At 34.6% G+C, this 15,101-nt stretch overlaps 1 protein-coding gene and 1 long non-coding RNA gene across 2 annotated transcripts; one reads left to right on the top strand and one right to left on the bottom strand.

Moving 5' to 3' along the window:
* Positions 1-965: 965 nt before the first annotated feature.
* LOC110933231 (subtilisin-like serine-protease S) lies at positions 966-5,433 on the bottom strand. Its single transcript, XM_022176462.2, has 10 exons — positions 5,368-5,433; positions 5,176-5,267; positions 4,941-5,038; positions 4,208-4,360; positions 4,016-4,127; positions 2,954-3,589; positions 2,358-2,597; positions 2,150-2,264; positions 1,880-2,072; positions 966-1,510 (listed from the first exon to the last, which is right to left on the bottom strand). Exons 1-10 carry the CDS (start codon positions 5,431-5,433, stop codon positions 966-968), a joined length of 2,250 nt encoding a protein of 749 aa, XP_022032154.1.
* Positions 5,434-10,824: 5,391 nt separating this feature from the next.
* Positions 10,825-11,478, top strand: LOC110934565. The gene is made up of 3 exons (XR_002588442.2): positions 10,825-11,067; positions 11,220-11,304; positions 11,414-11,478. It is a non-coding gene; the product is annotated as an uncharacterized LOC110934565 (long non-coding RNA).
* The last annotated feature ends 3,623 nt before the right edge of the window (positions 11,479-15,101 follow it).

Genomic DNA, 15,101 nt, shown 5'->3' with positions numbered 1-15,101 from the left:
CATCCGGATTCTATATGTAAAACGAACACGATTCAAATCCAATTGCCCTATTGTCATACGCAAGGAGTCAACTAAACCATTTTAGGAGGCATTTTGAGAAGTATAAATGAGATGAGTCGCTCATTAGCTCGATCAGGCTCAACACAACTTGTATACACCCAAAAAACTAGCTAGAACATTTTGAGAAGTATAAATGAGATGAGTCACTCATTAATGTAAACCGAAACTACATTAATAGCAATCGGACTTCTAACCTAATGAACATCATTTCTCCATGTCAATGATCCAAACTCGAAGCTGCCATTACTGCTAAACTCATTCCATCACCTTAAGTTAAAAGATCACCATAAGTTCCACATTGACATAATAATATATCATTTATACCAGGACATGCTGCTAAACTCATTCCATCACCTTAAAATTACTAACAAAATATCTTGAAAACCAATTTGTGTGTGTGCTATAAGTTCTAACACCTCTCATCACGATAAGGTAAATAATAACCAGTTAACTTGTTTGCTCCCATAGAATAGAACCGTCCCAAAACAGATTCTTGTACTTAATTAGCACAACTTGAACGGTACTTAACATGGCTTTTAAACAACTAGAAGGTTAGGTACTAACTATATATGGTTATACTTACAAGCTAACAAGTTGTTAACTTGTATCACCAATATTTCCCCTTTCAAATAAATACTTAAATTGCAACAAGGTCTATTATATTAACCTCTGAATAAATCAGAAATTAGATGTAGCTACACATACTTCAAGGTTTATATTTTCACTTGAATAATCTCAGCAACACCAGAATGTTTCTACTTCGAGGACCAGAACGCTTGGTCTAAATATGAATTTCTTTTTATATTTCCATTTCCAAGAATGTTGGCATTTACATACAAGGAAATATAGATGTTCAGAAGATCCCAATACAATAAAAATAAATTACAAATGTGACTTCATATGTATCAAACCGAAGCCACATTAACCGCAATAGGACTCCTAACCATGTGAACATCATTTCTCCATGTCAATGATCCAAACTCGAAGCTGCCATTGCTGCTCTTATAAGGTACGAAATCGATCCTGTAAGTCAACTTCTCCCCTGATTTCGAAAACCTAAGGACATTAGGATAAACCGAACTTCTTACTCCTGTAATTGCTTGTAGTTTTGAATAATAAACAGTTGGGCCTTCACCGACATATGTAACAGTCCTGTAAACCGATACATTTCCAGACATATTAAAAACACCGATAGAAGGATAGTTGAAGTTATAGGAGGGTATGGGAGGATTCTTGCAGTAAACCGGTGTTCCGGTCAAGTTCTTGATTTGTGCAACGCTTGCCCCATAGCTGCAAAGAAAATCGATGAGATTGTTGGTGTCATAATCATAAATGAGCCCGGGATCTATTGCTGCGGCTGGATTTATGTGTCCTGATCCGTAATCAAAAGGCATCGCATTTGAAGAGTCGTCGTTCCTTATGAAATTTCGGGTGTTATCAGCGATGGTTGCTGTAAGAAAATTGATAATATCTGGTTAGTCAGACAGTCGGTTGGATTTACATGGTTGGTTCCAAGCTTCAAGCTGCACCAAACCTTTAGACCTTTGAACCGTGATAACCGAATCATTAGAATCTTAAACCGGCCGACTTGCTTCAGATGTGATACGTTAGTCAGTTTTGACAGTTTTTGAATATCCCTGGTTGCAACGGTAGTTACCTAACAGGGCATCAAAGGAAATAGCCTGTCTAACTTACTAAGAGATTAACTAGTACATTTTCAACTATAGTAGGTCACAAAATTAACTGTGACCGATTTTTGGTCGCAAATGAGGCCTAAGAAACAATATTTTTTGTCCAACCTACTAAGCAAAGGGCTAACCTGTGGTCATTATTGCAGACTTTATCGCGGCTGGGCTCCAATAAGGATGAACCGATTTCAATAGTGCAACCACCGCAGATACATGTGGACACGACATAGAGGTGCCAGAGAGAATGTTATAGTTGATGCTGTCTGCTGTCGATACAGGAGACCATGCGGCCAAAATGTTCACTCCTGGTGCGGTTATATCCGGCTGCATTCATTTTCGTTGCACGAATTAGAATTCAGAGTTTCATTTGGTAAAATAATACATATTGGAAAGATACCGACTTTAATGATGTCAGGAGTTATAACGTTTGGTCCCTTGGAGGAGAAGACCGCAATCGCTGGTGCTGGTTTAATCCCGACATTTGTTACCGTTAGGGAGATCCTAGCCGTTGGATTCCTAGAATTACGATGAAACTATTTCGGTCAGACGATAATTATGTTTTTAACCCATTAATTGTCTAGAGAATGTATTCATGATTTAGTGACTTACTTTTCGGTTGTCATGTACTTATAAAGCTCCTCAGCTTCGGCTTCCCCGATTAAAACGCTTTGAATTACTGACTGATGCAATATGTATTTCGCAAGGGGATCGACGAGGATCATCCCGACACCACCGCCTTCTTCTACTGCAGTCAACTTCTCATCCTTGTCGTCACCAAGCTCCTCGAGAATACATACCACGATTCTCCCCTTGATTGAGTTTGAATCCAATGTATTTTTCTTGCAGAAACTAGAGGAGATAAAACAACAAATATTTGGTTAGTTCGGAAAATAAGCGTCACTATGTCACACGCTACAAATAGTGTCATCTTTGGTACATTTTGTTGCTATTTTTGTGACAATTTATTTAGGTTGAAAACCACAATAGATGTCATGCTTATCTTCAAATTTAGTTGGGTACATTTTGTTGCTATTTTAGTGACAATTTATAAGAAGCCATTTCAAAAATTAGGCCGTCAATTTTACCCTATAAAATAGAACTTGACATAATGGTTTAATCATTCATTTTTATATCGATTTTCCTAAGAGTAGTCTATTTATTATTATTATTTCTGCTTCCGCTATGCGTCAGCTTCTTTAAAATACCTTGCATTTCTAGATGGAATTCTTGACGCTGCAGCATCGGCCCCGTATATTAAACTATACCGTTTCCCTTGATCTGGATTTGTGTTTACCCCGAAAGCCTTCAGCTGTTTAAGATTCCCAAGAAGTAGGTATGACGGAAACTCACGATCGACGGTGCTAGCACCGACGGTGAGGATCCATGGAGCCACATTCGTAGCTGTTTCTGCAAAGAAGCTGTTACCAGCCGACGCACTTACAACAATACCTTTCTGAAACGCGTGAAATGAACCAATAGAAATTGCATCTTCAAAGTAAATTTGTTGGGGAGGGCCTTGACCAAGAGATAGGGAAATAATATCGACACCATCATTAATAGCGTCGCTAAATGCTGCAAGAATGTCGGCATCTGTACATTCATCGAACCAACAAGGTTTGTATACAGACAGTCTAGCACTTGGCACGCCCCCTCTTGCGGTGCCTGAGCCTAGCCCGTACATGCTAACATTGGAAACCTTTGATCCAACAATAATAGATGATGTGTGTGTCCCGTGGCCTTTGCTGTCTCGTGCTGATCTGAAAAAAGTTTGGTTAAAACTCTCAAGAGGACCATTTACCGCTTCGAATCCTTTGGAGTAGTATCGGGCTCCTATAAGTTTCCTGAAAAACACCAATTGAAATAGACAAAATCGGCAACTAAGATCTCATGGCTTTGAGCACAAATACATCACATGACGCAAAACAAATATAGTGACAAAAAAGTGTTGTAAAGGATGACTTGTGACAAATAGGTAGCTGTAGCAATTAACCGTATGTGCTTAACTAATACATATTTTTTAGTTTCTAGTCGTTATTGTAATAATGCTTACATAATAATGCCTAATGTGTTTTAATTCACCTCGGTAGAAAAGCTCACAAATGTGTCACAATAGACAGGACAAGTCCCTTTAACGACGACCGTAGAAAGAGTAACAGCTTTAACAAATTTTAAGCGACTAAAACCCCCCAATTAAGATGGTTAAACTTTTACTAGTGTAAATCTGAACGTGAAACTCGGCACATAAAGACAAGCGTCACGTCAATTACCTGTTGCAGTTGTAGCGTGTGAAATTCTGCCCCGACACACATTCTCCCTTGAATCTCGTCGGCACAGGCCCTAATCCATAGTCATTGTAGCTTTGTGACTCTGGCCATACACCTAAATCAAGTGTTGTTTTTCATTAAGACACTAAACATGAGCTTGTGGATTTATAAGAAACCAGCATTTGTAGCAAGTACCTGAATCAATGACACCGATAATAACATCTGATTGTATATCTTTAGGGAGCTTGTTATATTGAGGAATAGAATCTATTCCTAAAAAATTCCATGAATTGGTCGTATGCAATCGATTCATCCTGCTCTCGAAGACCGAAACAACATCTTCATTTTCTGCGACACAAACCAGACCGTAATCCATTAAAAACGATAGCAATTGTGACGAGCTAAACCGTTAAGATGTAAAGTAATAGTTAGAGATGATTATATTTGCGACAAAAGTAAAATCTGTCACTATTTTCGCAACTGAAATAAATTTAGTTGCTATATATGCGAATGTTTTTGTGACCAAATTGATTTTTAGATATAAAACTACCGACTGAATTTGCTACCTATATAATTTGGTTTGCTATATTGGCGACTGCTTTTGCAACCAATTTAATTTTTCTTTTAGTTTTTTATTATTTTATAAAATTAGGTACTGTATTTGCGACTGAGATATATTCGGTCACTAAATTGGCGACTGTTTACAATCGAATAAAACTAGGTCCCTAATTTTGCGACAGATTTTATGATCGCTAAAATTGCGATGGATTTGTTTTGGTTGCTAATTTTGTGACCGTTTTGATTTCGAACGCAAATATGGTCACTGAATTTGCGACTGTTTACGGCAGTCAAAATTCGGTAGTTCTTGCTCATTTGGAGTAAGAAGCTAGTTTACTTTTATTCTATTTTCTTGTAGTAAGGTGATCACCTGAAAGTTTTGTTGCTTGATCAGGTGTAAGCATTGCCGAGAAGCCTCTAAAACTTTTAGTATAATGGTGGATTGTTGCTTCTTTTGCTCCACTATAACTGCAAAATAAAGAAACGGTTTGTCATAAGGGTTTTGTTCGAGGTCCCATTTGAATATATATTCAGATGGGACTAAGAAGATATAGTCGTATGAATATAACGAATGTCTATAGTTTTAGTCCTATAAACTAGCTTGCCTTTCGAGAACCGATGCAAGCATGTCATGGTTAGCTGAGATGACAGACTCTGAGCTCGGGTGCGAGTGTTGTCCCATGTAGACTATGTAATGCTACCCCATTGAAAGCTTAAGTTAGAAACAAATCCAATGTTTCTGGAAGGAAATTAGCAAGCCAAACTATAAAAAACATGACAATGATGGATACTGTTACCTTTCTATCAGTATCTCCAATGCTGACCGCCAGCATTGCAAGTAATATAAAACTGAAAATTCTCATCCTTGAGGAACTACAAGTCACAATGGTTCAACTTGATTCTTTACATGCCTTTAAATAGACAACTAATGAGGAGAGAATTACTCCTCTATACATAGATATAATTGACTACATAATTACATTTTAAAGAATTAATGGTGTGGGAGGATATTGCTCCAAAAGTTATGGTGTAGGAGGATATTGCTCTAAGACTTATGTATTTTCCTAAAAGGATTGCCTCTTTCAAAAAGTTAGATTTAGCAATGTTGCAACTGAATTTGTACGCTTTATAGTCATTGAGAATGTGAGAGCTATAATAATAAAATATATAGATGAAGTCATTGAGAATGTGAGAGCCATAAAAAAAATAAACTTACATTTATTAAATTAATTTGAGTTGAAGGATAGCATCAATGAGCCGGCTAGTAATGTAGTTTCCATAGCAGGCTTTTATTTTCTTGTTTTGGTTCCATGAAAAATGTATAATTATTAGTAATATATAACTTGAATTGTAACTAAACTAATTAGAATAGCATAGAATCTTTTAGATATTGATGAGATCTTGAGGTGCAAGTGTGATGAATACTCTTCAACGTGCCATAAACTTAAGGTGTTCATTGGTTGCTACCTAGACATGGATAATATTAACAAAAAACGCTCACGATGACACAATTTATAGAGTTATATGGTATTGTTGTTTTTCTATGTGCTACTCTTTTTCTAGTGCTTATATAAAATTTATAGAGGTCACTTTTTGACAAGGCCGTCTCCAAAAATCTTGAAAATTTGTGGGCCTGAGCGAACAGAAAATACGGGTCTCTAAAATATAAAGTTTTTAAAAAGAATATATAAAAAAGCTTTTAAAAAAATAAAACACACATCACACACGCATTTGCACATCAAAACGTAGAAAGAACACACGTTGTAAGGATGTATTTAGAAAATAGAAAAAAGATACGTCACAATTTTTAAAATCATAATTTAGGATCGTGCAAAACCACCATAAGCTATCCATATTTATTTAGAAAATACATAAGAGTTAAAAGAAAAACAAAATAAAACTTTTTTCATTAAAAATTAATTTTTTAAACATGCAAATCTAATTGTAGATTGATTAATAATTTAAGAATTAATTTAAATAATCATTTTTGAACTAAATTTGAGATGTAACTAAATGATTCCCATTTTCATTTAATGTATTAGCTAATTTTCTTGATTTAAGGCTCTAATTTCATCAATCAAGATTTTCCTTTAATTTTGTCAATCTTAAGTACTTCCCTTTTATAGTTTAAAACACGTGAAGATTTTATGCACTTAATTTCAGTTTTCCATTTTAAATTCGTAATTTTAAAAATTGGCAAATCATTCAGAAATTACATTTTTTTTTTCTTTGAGAGTTTACTTAAAAAATGGCAAACCTTGCCACGTTTACCCTTTTACAATGTTACCCTTGTAAACGTCTAAATCATTCACAAATTACATTTTTTTTTCTTTGAGAGTTTACTGTGTGTTTTATTGTTTCCCCTCTACATCACTTTTTCTCACGGTTGGCCTATGCTGCGCAAGAACCTTGTCAAAGTTGGGCCATATAATGGGGCAGTGGATTGATATGCAATAAATTTCATTTTATACATTATCTTTCTAAATAATCAGATTTTTCCAAACACTCAAATAATTACAAATTTTTTGATCTTACAGTTCTAAACAACACCACATCATCTCATCTTGATTAATCAATTTCCCCAAAAATGATGATGAGTTATTTTTGTAAGCATTTGAATACTACCGCCAGCATTGCAAGTAATATAAAACTGAAAATTCTCATACTTGAGGAACTAGAAGTCACAATGGTTCAACATGATTATTTCATTCTTTATATGTCTTTAAATACAAAATTAAAGACATCTAATGAGGAATAATTGACTACATAATTACATTTTAAAGAATTAATGGTGTGGGAGGATATTGCTTCAAGAGTTATGGTGTGGAAGGATATTGCTCCAAGACTTATGTATTTTCCTAATAGGATTGTCTGTTTTAGAAAGTTAGATTTAGCAACGTTGCAATTGAATTTGTACGCTTTATATAGATGAAGTCATTGAGAATGTGAGAGCTATAAAAAAATATATAGATGAAGTCATTGAGAATGTAAGCTCTATAAAAAAATAAACTTACATTTATTAAATTAATTTATATATTCTTAGCTATAGTGAAAGTTTTTCCTAATTAATATTTTTATAAGACCTCATAATCTTAATCCACTTCTGTTAATTAATATATTTTGCTTTAATCTTTTTTTTTTTTTGTATAAAACTCGATAATCGTTTAGGATTGCTCAGAGTAGAATTTGTGTAACTCTGAATATTGATTCTTTCACGACATGCTCCGGTCCCGGGTGTATTCCCGTGGTCTTCTAGCGTTAGAAGAAGTCATGTCCGTCCCGGACATCTATAATTCTCTTCCCGCTTTACGTTTTTTAATCTGGGTGAAGGAAAAGACTGGTCTCTTTGGTGACTTTCGCGGTCGCCCTTACTAAACCGACTTATCTGAACCACGATTTAGATCAAGTCTTACCGAAATCGGATTTCCTTTTTGTGCCATATGTGCTTAGACTTTACTTTTTTTCCCTTTTTGATCCCCGGTCCAATATTAGTTCTTGAAGATCGCAAATACTTATGAATAGTGTATTTAAGATTATATTGGTTATTAAACGATTATAAACCCATGTTATCGAACCAAAACAATTTGGTTAGAGAACGAAAATGAAATGTTGGCAATAAAATACTTAAAAAAAGTAAAAGAAATAAACATCTAGAACAAATACATATTCTTTTCTCATAATGACATTTTAGGTAACAAGGTTAATTTGGAGTGGCGACAAGAGTTTAGAAGATGGCAACAATTTGGAATTAAAACAAAGGTCTCATTTTATTTCATTCTCATGCAAATGCAATGTAGTATTTATTTATTATTATTATTTGAGTTAATTGCTCGGATACTCCTTGTGGTTTGCCATTTTTTCACGTTTAGTCTCCATTTTTTCAAAATAGCATGTTTGCTTCCTGTGGTTTGCTCACTTATTACTCGGATAGTCACTGGATTGGATGACAGTTAGTTTGGTCAGTTAATTTTGTATGAAATGTCATAACTACCCTTTAATTGGGCCCACCATTTCTATTAAATATAAAATAACTACCCTACCCTACCCCATCCCACCCCACCCCTATCCTCCTCTCCCTCTCCACACAACAGTCGACGATCACCAACATTCATCCCCCCTACAAATAAAAATTACTCCGACAACAGAAATTCTTCACACCAATCCCAAAAATTCTTCACAGAAATTAAATCTCATAAGATTAAACCAATCCCCCCACCCATCATCCCGATAAAGACTGCTACAACACCACCACCGAACGACAATGTTTCGTTTGTGTGGAATCGTACTGGATGGCGAAATCGTACTGGGTTATGGGTTTGGACGGAGGTGGTATGGGTTTGGGTGGAGTGATGTGGTTGGATGATGACGGGGTGGCGGTGTATGGGTTTAGACGGTGGTGAGCGTTCGGCGGCGTTTGTCGGAGAAACGAATTGGGGTGGTGTAAATGATGGTGCCGGAGGAGGAAGAGGGGAAGTTAGAATTGAGGGTGACGCTAGCAGCGGCGGTACGACGGTGACGGTTGCAGAGGAGGGTGAGGTTTTGGAGAGGGAATGGTGTGAATTGGAAGGAGATGATTCGTGGGTGTGCGATCGATGTGTGGGGTATGAGGTTGAGTGTGAGAATTCTTAACAAAAATCAGATGTTTTGTTGAGTTCATGGTGGGTGAACAGTGAAGAAAGGAAGGGAGGTTGGGGGAATGGTGGAGGTGTTGTAGGGGGGAAGACGGTGGGTAGGGTTGGGTTTAAAATATTTATTAATTTGTTTTTTTTTTATATGTGGGGCCCATGAGTTTAATTAATTTTTTATTGTTTTAATTTTTATTTTCAATAGTAAGGGTATTTTGGTAATTTTATACACACTTAAGCGAATAAATTAACGCTCATCCAGTGTAGGGACTATCCGAGTAACAAACGATCAAACCACAGGGAGCAAACATGCTATTTTGAAAAGTTGGGACTAAACATGAAAAAATGGCAAACCACAAGGACTATTCGAGGAATTAACTCTTATTATTTTTTTTGTATTTTCAAACATTCCCTACGTTAAAAATAATTTAATAATATAAAAGAAATGATAAATAGAATGAGAAAAGCATTAATAGATGTTATAACACAACTTTCACACAATTTCACTCCTCACCAAGTTATTAGTTACTTGAATAGAGTTCTAACTAAAACATTCTAGTACATTGATACCTTTTAATATATTCCAAGAAATGTCTTGAAAAAATGGTTTTCTGAGTATGATTAAATACAAATCATATTTCGTTCAAAACGGAAAGAACCATTTAAAAAGTGTCATGTGACATCCAAACAATTATAGAGGAGTAAAATAATAATCAAAATAATATCAACAATAATGAACTAGCTATTATCCGTCCGTAAGCCGGGTATTTTAACTGCATAATGACATAATAATATATACACTGAGAAACATTCATAAAGAATACATAGTACATGATAATGCAAACAAAGATAATGTATGTTGACGGTGTTTTGCTTTACTTCTCCTTTTTCTTCTTTTTCATCTCTTTTTTGAAAGAGGTTACAACCATCTAATTTTTTCTTTTCTTTTTTTCAAACAAAAAAACTCATTCTCAACACATTATCCAACCACTACAAAAATATAACTATCAACCACTATCACTAAAATCCAAACAAATAATTTCTTAAGCTTGAGATCTTTTGAATAAATACTTAAAAGTTACTATCTTTTAGGTATAATGAACTTCACATTTAGGCTCACATCTCAATCGATGGAAAAGTCCCTTTCACGTTAAATTTACCATAAATAAATCACCCAAAGTGTAAAATCTATATATATAATATCTATATCTATATATATAATAAACAAATAAAGTGTGGGACACGTGTCCTCACATGATGCAACCATTTTGGTGTTTTGGCGGGAAAATATGGGAAAAAGTGCTATTTTTATACGGATCCCGCATTGGATATCCATACCCGTTTTTTTTACCCGGGTATATAAATGTTCTAAAAACCTAATCCCTCATTCTTTCTCTCAGTTTATCCATCCTCCTAAGCATGCTTAGGGTTTCTCATTTCTTCCGCTCCATTCTACATCACAGCCGCCCTGTTCTTCTCTGTCTTCTTCGATCTTCATCTTGACGGTACAATCTTCTTTCCTTATTCGTTTTTATATTTTTATTTTCAATATTAAGGATTAGGTTCATTGTTATTTGAAGTTCAATCGATTGAATGTTTTGCTTCTCAGTCATCTTTGATCTTCATCTCGCAGGCATCACTTTCGATTTTAATCTTATGTAGTCGTTCCATGTGTTTGGATTTATCATTCGGATTTGTGTGTTAGATAGATCTCACAAGATTTCACTTTTGATTTTATTGTTTGATTAAGTTGTTTGAATGTGTTATAGGATCGAAGATTGAAGATCCAGCTTTTTTTCCATTAATCGCCGGTTCCATTTGAATCCTAAAACTTATGTTTTTTTGGGGATACGGCATAAGGCGGCGATAGATGTGGAGTTCTTTATTCGATCTCAACATTTATGTTCAATCTTTCCACGGGCTTAGGTGCTTTCGGTCCAGAATTTAGGATTTATTTTTCCCTTTTATCATTTCAATATGTTAATCTGATTATCTTCTATTTTGATTATGTATTGATTTGGAAGCATGTGTTTCATTATATGATCGTCACTGAAGGGGTGAAGGGTTTGTGACTGCAGGAACCCAATTTTTTCGTGAATGAATTTTTTTGTAAGTATTTCTTAATCTGGGTTTGCTAAAAAGTCATTGATTTCTTTATATGAGCCATATAGAGGCCAATCAATTTTTCTACGTTCATTAATCTAATTTCTACTTGAAGTTTGCAGTCAATCAAAATATCATGGAATTCTTTACGACTACTGTGAAAGCAATGGATCGGTAAGCTTTTTATGTTTTTTGTTTTTGTTTCTTGCATATAAACAAACCCAAGATTTCGGTAAATTGGTTACAGTTTTTTTTTCTAACCCTAAATTCACATATTCTTGATTCAATCGTGATTTCGGATTCAAGTGATCTTCTCTGATTCAAGCTTTGTTGATCGAAGGTATTGTGTATTGATTTCCTCATAATCCATTTCACATTTTCGGGTTTGATTAGGATTTATTTTTATTCAGATTTTGTTTTTTTTTTACAACAGTGGATTCTTATGAAAACACAACAATGACAAATGGATGGGGCTTTTTTTTTTTTTGGATTTTCTAATTTGGGTTAGTCGATGTCTAGGATTGCGACTTTAGAGATGAAGTCGCCATCTTAGATGACGACTTTACTTTGTAAGATCCAAAACGAAGAAAAATAATTTTCAGAAGGTGATTATTTTCCGTTAGGAGGTGATTATTTTTCGTTAGGAGATGATTATTTTTGTGTTCATCTTCTATTTGCACCTGCTACTTTGTCATCAAAAGGATTCCAGGTCTTAGTCCAACCTTTTTGTTTTAGATATTCTTTTGTAAAAGGCATTTAAAAACACCTGAAAGAATGGTTACATGAACTGTGCTTTTTGTAAAACCCCTTTTATTATTAAAAACTAAATTTTCCTAACCCGGGATGTTCCCGGGTGATAGCCTAGTATTACTAATACATGATATTTAACTCAAACTTTAACTAGAAAAGAAAAACCTTTAGACGCTACTTTTTAGAATAAGATATCCAATATCATATTTAAACTCTCACGATCTATAGATGAAGTTAACTAACCAATTTTGGGTTGTAAACATTATCGACAAAAAGGCATTCAGCAAAAAGCCAAACAACATTTGATAATTACGCTATTTATTTAGAAAAACAAACCAAAATTCTATTAAACAACATATCATGGTCTATTACAGGGGTGTGCATGAGTCGGTTTGGATCAGTTTTGACCAAAAATCATAACCATAACCGCGGTGTCGGTTATTGGATAACCATAACCATAACCGATCAGTTACGGTGGTTATGGTTATTTGGTTTTGATGGTTATAGCGGGTCGGTTATGGGTGGTTAACCGTGTATTTAGCTTAACTAAAAATAGCTTTTTTTTAACATGGAATAAATTTTTATTGCATATTTGTATATATTAGTATACTAGTTTAAATCCCCATGTATTACACGGGGTTGCATAAATGTATTTGTATATAATAAATAATAAAAAAGATATATCCTTAAAAAACTCATGTATTGCACGTGTTGAATAAAATATAATGTTATATGTTAACACATACATCCATCAAGATTTATCTTCTAAAAATGAACTTTGATGTACTATTTACTTTATTATTATTATTATTATTATTATTATTATTATTATTATTATTAAATATAATCATAATAAAAATAAACGTTTATCCGTATCTAAATATTTATTCTTATATAGTATTTTGCTTAAAATTATTATTATTTAATATGGGAGATAAATAGGAAAATAAGATGAGAAAGCACCAGAGAGTTACACGTGTCCAAAAAAGATTTTCGTTTATTAGTACAGGAAGATTACATAGTATTAAAGAATACATATAATCTATAATATTAATACCAATTATTATCGAATATTCAAATAAATAAAGTGATATGATACATTCCATAAATTCAAATAAACATTCGACAAAACCACAAAATGATATGAAAAACCCATAAGTACTAAAAATCTTCAGTCAAAAACATCAAATATTAAAAATATGGTGAAATTCCTAAATCCTACAAAGATTTATTACATGTCGGTTCGGTTCGGTTATGGTGGGTATGGAAAAAATGATAACCATAACTAACCCGCTACTTTAGGTTTTCAAAAAAAATCATTATTAACCGACCCACCGTTTTTTTATTTGGTTCGGTTTTTTCGGTTTGGTTTTGTCGGTTAATTCGAATTTTTGCACACCCCTAGTCTATTATTAGTCTGGAGTTGCAGTACCTTGGTTGAGTTCAACAAATCTATACCTGTCCGGTGAACGGGCATATTAATGGTATAATGACATTAGTATTTTTTGTTTGTATTCTAAACAAACATGTTAAGAAATGTTGCCTCTAATTTATAAAATTGTACTAAAAATAACCTTACGTATAAGCATGAAAAATACGAATGATATATTATATAATTGTATTAAACAATTCACGTCATTCCTTAGGAACAGTAAACAATCCCAGTCGTTCCTTTTGGATCCAACGATGTTAACTCTTTTCTTTTACTAACCTGCGTACTCTCTCATTAGAGAGAGAAAATGGAGGTGCTATGTTTGTTTCTCTCTCTAAAATCCCCATTGTCTCCTCCCTCTCTCTAGAACCACCGTCGTTTCCCATGGTGTCTACCAACTGACTGATTTTGGTTTTGTTGTTTACCGAAGAGACGGGGCAGGTCCGGCGTCTGCTTCGCTGTTGACACCGGTTCTTCCCGATGGTTCAAATGCCGTAGTCGACGGTTTGAGATGATGTTCACTATCTTTATTTTTGGTTTGAGCCTTTGAACAGTACTTTGGGTATTTTCGGTATTTTTCGTTGGCTTTGCAGGTATTTTGGGTGTGTGATGTTTTGGCGTTTGTTCTCGACAGTTCAAACGCCGTTGGCGACGGTCGTTTGAGATAGTGTGCACTATCTGTTTCTAGTTTGATTTATTTTTTAACCCTTTAGGGTTTGGTTGATTGGTGGTGGAATTAGTTGTTGGTGGCCTCTGACTAGCTTCACCTTTACTTTGTTCATGCCGTTTAACTGTAGGTTGTTACAGTTAGTTCTAAATCTACTCGGTTTTCTTGCCTAGCTGTGATGAGTTCAAACTCTTTTCGAAAAATGATGAAGATGGCGTGGCAAGGACGGTGGATGGTGGGATTTGGACCTGCAACCCGCATTGTAGCCATGTTTTGTCGGGAACTTTGAGCCACAGAGTGACCACAACCTTGAGTTTTACGGATCTGGGGTTCTTTTAATATTTGTTTAGAAAAATAAAATAGTTGTTCACAAAATATGTTTGAATCTATTCATTTCGGACACAGGTTTATTCTGTCGAATTCAAGCCTTGGTGTATTTTGGGTTTCTTTCCTAATTTTGGGTGTTGCCTTACTGATTGTTATGTTGGGCCAATGATGTTTGTCCTTTGCTTCATCAAAGGCTTCGTCAACCTGTAACTGCTGAAAATTGAATAAAGGTTATATATTTGTTTGTTTGGCATGACAAACACGATTTCAATGTGAGTCCGGTTTCCCATAAAAACTGATTATATTTGGATCCAAAATATATAAAGTTGCGAAAAGGAGAAAAAAAGATCTGATAAATGAATTGTAAAATTAATTTTTAGGTTAATGAAAGCACAAATTGGAATTCATGACAGGTAGAACAATACAGTTCTTACATATCGTTCATTCCAAGCTAAGCAACAATTCCACCAATCCAGCGCAAAGTAGTGGTAGCACATCTGGTCTTCTTTTAGATGGTTTGGTCATGACATCTCATTGTCGATTGCACCATTGTGATATTGGGACCTGTTTTAGATGTAGTTAGTTCTCAACATTTTTGTATGTGATAAAGCTGCTTCAATATCTCCT

This window comes from Helianthus annuus, chromosome 4 (assembly GCF_002127325.2).
Source record: "Helianthus annuus cultivar XRQ/B chromosome 4, HanXRQr2.0-SUNRISE, whole genome shotgun sequence".
In the NCBI taxonomy this organism is placed as follows: Eukaryota; Viridiplantae; Streptophyta; class Magnoliopsida; order Asterales; family Asteraceae; genus Helianthus; species Helianthus annuus.
The sequence above is the reverse complement of the archived record's forward strand: the minus strand, read 5'-3'. Positions and strand labels throughout refer to the sequence as shown.